This window comes from Neolamprologus brichardi, chromosome 22 (assembly GCF_056152115.1).
Source record: "Neolamprologus brichardi isolate AB-2024 chromosome 22, ASM5615211v1, whole genome shotgun sequence".
Classification (NCBI taxonomy): domain Eukaryota; kingdom Metazoa; phylum Chordata; class Actinopteri; order Cichliformes; family Cichlidae; genus Neolamprologus; species Neolamprologus brichardi.
Genome location: NC_142124.1, coordinates 5,179,550 through 5,185,549, shown reverse-complemented (window position 1 = coordinate 5,185,549; position 6,000 = coordinate 5,179,550). Strand labels below are relative to the sequence as shown.

General features: G+C 41.3%; 1 protein-coding gene across 3 annotated transcripts in view; it reads right to left on the bottom strand.

Moving 5' to 3' along the window:
• Positions 1-381: 381 nt before the first annotated feature.
• Positions 382-6,000, bottom strand: part of LOC102781013 (N-formyl peptide receptor 1-like) — a 76,462-nt gene continuing 70,843 nt past the window's right edge. For all 3 annotated transcript variants that reach the window (XM_087835404.1, XM_006804219.2, XM_035913588.2), the window contains exon 3: positions 382-3,152. In XM_087835404.1, the coding sequence (XP_087691530.1) occupies positions 2,259-3,152 (894 nt within the window). In that variant the 3' untranslated portion in view covers positions 382-2,258. The remainder of the gene's footprint in view (positions 3,153-6,000) is intronic.

Genomic DNA, 6,000 nt, shown 5'->3' with positions numbered 1-6,000 from the left:
TTATTTCTCGTTAACGATAATAACCTTGGTCTTAACCTACATATCCCCAGACAAGAACACTGATGTTGTTCATCTCCACAAAAAGGTATAAAATATAGTTTAGAAGCTGAATGTCAGTGTTATTGTCTGTGCATGTGAGCTTCAGTATGGTTAAGGTTATGGTTGTGAAAATTCAGTGGCAAATCTGTAAAAGGAAGCAAACTCCGGTGCTCTATGTCAAAGAGAAACATCTCCGTCCATATAATACAACTTGAACATGTTTACGTCCTGTGTGATTTACACTGAATGTCAGAAGGATTTCAATTAGTAGTTGAGCTTTTTATTGTAAACATAAAACACAAAAGCAATTTTATTTTTTCAGTTTTTAATGAACACCGTGTTTCTTAAAGCACAGACATATTGCAGACCTTCACACAATGACACTTCAAAATTAACCTTTATCAATATAATCCCTCATGCACATCATTGCGGCTACTCTGATGTTTAGCTTTAATGATATTTTTATGGCAGAAATGTTAATAACAAAAGGAACAGCAGGTTTCAGATAAACAGTTTTATTGTAAACAGAGGTAGTGATGTGCAAGCAGCTGAGTAAATACTCTGGTGCTGTGTTTTACAAGCTGGTTGCCATGGATTGATATTAACCAGATTCCATGTTCATAATATTTGACTGCCATAAAAGTCTCAGCCCACTCTCCCTCTTAAGTAAGATACACACAGGATGGATGAAATACTTTTGACGCATTTCTCATGGTAAAAAACAAAAACAAAAACCACACGATGCAGCTTGGTGCACTGCACAGTTTCCATTCATCTAACCTTCAGAATGACCTCTATACACAAGACAGAGTCTAAAGCTATTACTGGCTTTTCTTCTAATAGTCTCACTTCCCTCTGCTTCATCACAGTTCCACTTTTCTTCTGTGGCTTCAATTACATGTCCAAAAACACAACTCAAAAATGTGACATCCAGGGCTCTACTGACACACTCACATCTATGGGCGATATAGAGACACCAGTTAACCTAACACCACTATCTGCATGTCTGCGGACTGCGGGAGGAACCGAGAGTACCCAGAGAACCCACACAAACACAGGAAAAACAAGCAAACTCCACACTGGCCTGTGAGTGAGACCACAGTGCTAACCACTTTGAACAACATAAAATGTAAAACAGCTTTGCAATATATCTACAACACAATAGCTTTTTCTTAAAAATAAATATTTTCAAAAATGACTTGCTCACATTGTGGAATTTTTCAAATGCACCACCAGGAAATAAAATCCGGTTTGAGAAGGAAAATGTGAAAGAAAGAGTGTCCCAGTACTTGAATTACAACATTAGTTGTTTTAATATTTTTTGCCCACTATGCAGAAATCAAGTAGAAAGTGACCATCTTTATTTTTTTAAGTACACTTTTCATCTGGAGTCAAATAAGTCCTGCTCAAAACCGTATAGGTACAGATGAACGATTATGCTTATATGCTTGTAGAAAAACCTAAAGACCAAAAGAGGAGTGGACTGCATTAGACTGCTTTCTACTACTTGGCATAATTTAGATCGCTATCCTTCACATCTTACTTTCACACTTTACTGATATTAATCAATGGATAAAATAAATAAATAACCCTTTGTTTGGTGGTTGGATGCTAATTATTGCTTTAGTTACAAAAAGTTGCAGTTATTAACATAAAAATTCCATATCAGTAAACAACAGTAGACTATTTTCTCTTTGTTGTCATTTAAAAAACAAAAGAAACATGAAAAATAAAACTGCGCAGTAACTGTACAAGCAGGCTGTCCAAGACGACTGTATGTCATTGAGCATTGTCTGACAGGCTTCTGTGTCAGTGTGTGACCCTAGCTAATGCTAATGCTAACAAGCTTGAGCTTGTTAGCATTAGCCGATTATTAGTATGCTGCCCTCTTGTCTAATCTAAACATATATTTTTCTTTGTTTTCTTGAATTATTTTATCCACATGAACTTAGCTGTTTAAATCTGGTTCTTTAGTCCCTAGGTTGGTGTGGATAGTAATACCACAATCATGTAGTACTTTGATATCATGGAGGGGTGTCAGTTTGATGATTTATCTAATATACTCATTTTGTCCTTATCATCAACCCAGCTAATCCAGGTTAAGGTGGACACGAACACTTGAGCCACTCTGGATCAATCCAATCATAGGTGAAGACGCTCTATTTATTTCATTACCACTGTACTTCTTCTACTAGCTTCAGGATCAATAGAGGGGAAACTTAAACTTTAGCCACACCCGTTGCTGTCAGACCTGATCCCGCCGCTATGAGAGTGCTGTGCTTTGACACCGAGGTTTCATCCAAAGAGCGATCGTTGGAGTGAGTTGTCTGTCCATCAACATCGTCTGCCAGAGCTCTTTTGTAAACACCCATCAGACTCTGCCTGAATCGCCCCCTCACATCTAGCCCCATGCAGAAGTACAACAATGGGTTCACACAGCTGTTAAAGTAGGCAACACCCTTTGCTAAAGGGTACCAGATTTTCACCACTGCATTTTTATTGTCCACCATCTTCACCAGTAAGAGGCAGTGGTAAGGTGCCCAACACAGGAAGAAGGCAATGACCAAACTTGCTAGTATACGCAGGGGGCGGGATTTCCCTGACAGGCGGGTGCGTCTGATTCCTACAGCGGCCAAGATATAACAGACGAGAATCACCATGAAGGGAAATATGAAGCCGCACAGGAAGCGGATGGAGTAGAGAGCAGCTTTGGTGCTGTTGTACCCCTCTGCCTTCTCCTTCGGATCCACAGAGCACTTACTCAGGTTATTCTTGCCCAGGTAGACTTGGCGATGGATGAAGTAGGGAATGCTTAAGAGGATCGCTGCGATCCAGACGCAGACCGCCACCATCCTCGCTACCCACATGGTGCGTCGACGCTTTGTGAAGACGGGCTGCCAGATGCAGAGCACTCGATCCAGACTGATCACAGCCAGCAGGAAGACAGAGCAGAACATGTTGGCGTATTTGAAGAAGCCGTTGAACTTGCAGACGAAGAGACCAAAAGGCCAGTGGTCGAAGAAGAGCTTCTTAGTGAGAGAGAAAACTCGTGTGAAGCAGAAGATCAGGTCTGCTATCGCCAGATTCACCAGCCACACGTTGGTGACCTTTGGCTGTGGGTGAAGAAGAAAATAAAACAACAATGATAACAGGAACATAAAGAAAATCAAAGCCATTATTTCAATGAAGCATGTAACCTGATTTTGATGGCACTGAATTGCCATTATCATTTGTGCATCACTAGTAGGCGCCCTCATCTGCTGTTTTTACCTGGAAACAGTTTGGCCTTAAACCTGGTAACCACCCATTACTAGTGCTGTCCTGCAGGGTAAAGTAAGTACCTTGAGAAAAGTGTTAACCATGTCCTATTGGGTCATTTAGAGGGGATTGATATGTTTGCAACAATAATAACTGACTACTCAGTGGACTGACCACATTCAAAGCTGTTAGTTAAACATTATATAAATTTAGCCACACTATCCACTTTTACAAGCAACAAATCCCCAGTCAGGCATAATGTGTTGTGAGTAATTCCTCATAATTTCTTCTTCTTACAGATTCACGGATTCCTTTAGGATTCACCACAATGATTCGCCTCCTTGGTGGGTTTCCTCTTTTCCTCATATTTCCCCCATTTGCCTCCAAACTGCTCAGCCCCAGCTGTTTTTCTGATGTACTAATTTTTAATCTTGTTCATTCAGATCGTGGGGGCGATCGTGGCTCAAGAGTTGGGAGTTCGCCTTGTAATCGGAAGGTTGCCGGTTCGAGCCCCGGCTTGGACAGTCTCGGTCGTTGTGTCCTTGGTCAAGACACTTCACCCGTTGCCTACTGGTGGTGGTCAGAGGGCCTGGTGGCGCCCGGCCCCGTGGCGCCAGTGTTCAGCAGCCTCGCCTTTGTCAGTGCGCCCCAGGGTGCAATGTAGCTGCCATCACCTGTGTGTGAATGGGTGGATGACTGGATGTGTAAAGCGCTATATAAATACAGGCCATTTACCATATGATCACTCCCAATAAAAATCCTGGCATCTTCAGCTCTTCACTCAGCCTCCTGTCTTTCCGTTAATGTCACTGTATTCAAAGCATTAATCATAGCATGTCTCACTAAACCTCTTGTAAATCTCTTTCAGTCTTGCTACTTTCTTCTTCTCTGTTTTTTCTTGTTAGTTTGGATAGTTGAACACAGGTAGTGAAGGCAGATGAGTTCAAATATCTCGACTCGCTGCATGTCCATCAGTTTCACACACATGTATTTGGTCTTGATTTTACTGCATACCTCCACCTCTCCAGGCTCACTTGCTCTCACTATGATCACAATGTTATTTGCAAACATCACAGTCCACAGAGACTCTTGCCTGGCCTCATCTTTCAGCCTGTCCAGCAGTACTTCAAACAAAAAGGGCTCAGATTCCTGATGCCTTCAACCCATCTGTAACTCTTATCACACATCCTACCACCATCTCACTGTCCTCATGCCGTCATGTCCTGCACCACCCTCACATACTTCTCTACCATTCCTGACTTCCTCATACAGTATCACAGTTCCTCTCATGGAACCTATCATATGCTTTGTCTAAATCCACAAAGACACAGAACAACTACTTCTGACTGTCTCTGTACTTCTCCATCGACACTCTCAAGACAAGACAAGACATGACATTATTATTGCTCTTTCTCTTCACAGAGCCAAGCTTCTGCTCACTGATCATTACTTCTCTTGTTAACCCTTTGCCAAACTCTTATTTCTTTAGCTAGGACACACTTGGACGTAAGCTTTTTAGGACTTAAGTTGATTTCCTTATATGCTGCGTGAGTTTTGCCTATTTTGAAGGTTTACTTATAAAAAGGATTGCGTGAGATAAAATGTTGACTAGAATTGCATTTTTAATTTGTGTCACTTTTCATGATTAACCTCATATTTTAAACCATCTTACAAAGTTTTAGCATTAGCAAAAACAGCTAGTGTTTATATGAGTGTGAATCTTATGTAACAAAGAAAAGAGCCCCTATACTCAAGTGAATTATCCCGGTTACAGCTCCCTGCAAAAGTTACAAACAGGAGACAAATTGTTGTTGTTTTTTTCTTTTATTTTAAGTTGCTTTGGGTTTCCTGTGTTGGTGCTGTGACACTGACACTGACTATGGCTACGTTCACACTGCAGGTCTTGATGCTCAATTCCGATTTTTTGATCAAATCTGATTTTTTTGTCTGCTCGTTCACACTACAAATAAAATGCGACAGCAAACGCGCTCTAGTGTGAACGCTCAAAGCGGCCGCATGCGCAAAAGAAGACGTCACACACAACGCGCTCTGTTTAGACCCAGAGCAACAGTATTGTTTGACAGATGGCCCTTAATATAAAGACTTCGGACTTTACGTTTCCCAATTTTTGCTTTAAGTTATTTTGTTATTTACATAATAATGTAAATAACCTAATAATGATCCTTATTGCTGTTTTCGGGAGACAGACACTATCTCTACTTTTAAGATTAGGCTTCAAACTTTCCTTTTTGCTAAAGCATATAGTTAGAGCTGGACCAGGTGACCCTGAATCCTCCCTTAGTTATGCTGCAATAGACGTAGGCTGCCGGGGGATTCCCATGATGCATTGAGTTTTTCCTTTCCAGTCACCTTTCTCACTCACTATGTATTAACAGACCTCTCTGCATTGAATCATATCTGTTATTAACCTCTGTCTCTCTTCCACAGCATGTCTTTATCCTGTCTTCCTTCTCTCACCCCAACCGGTCGCAGCAGATGGCCCCGCCCCTCCCTGAGCCTGGTTCTGCTGGAGGTTTCTTCCTGTTAAAAGGGAGTTTTTCCTTCCCACTGTCGCCAAAGTGCTTGCTCATAGGGGGTCATATGATTGTTGGGTTTTTCTCTGTATCTATAAAGCGCCTTGAGGCGACTTTTGTTGTGATTTGGCGCTATATAAATAAAATTGAATTGAATTGAATTGAATTT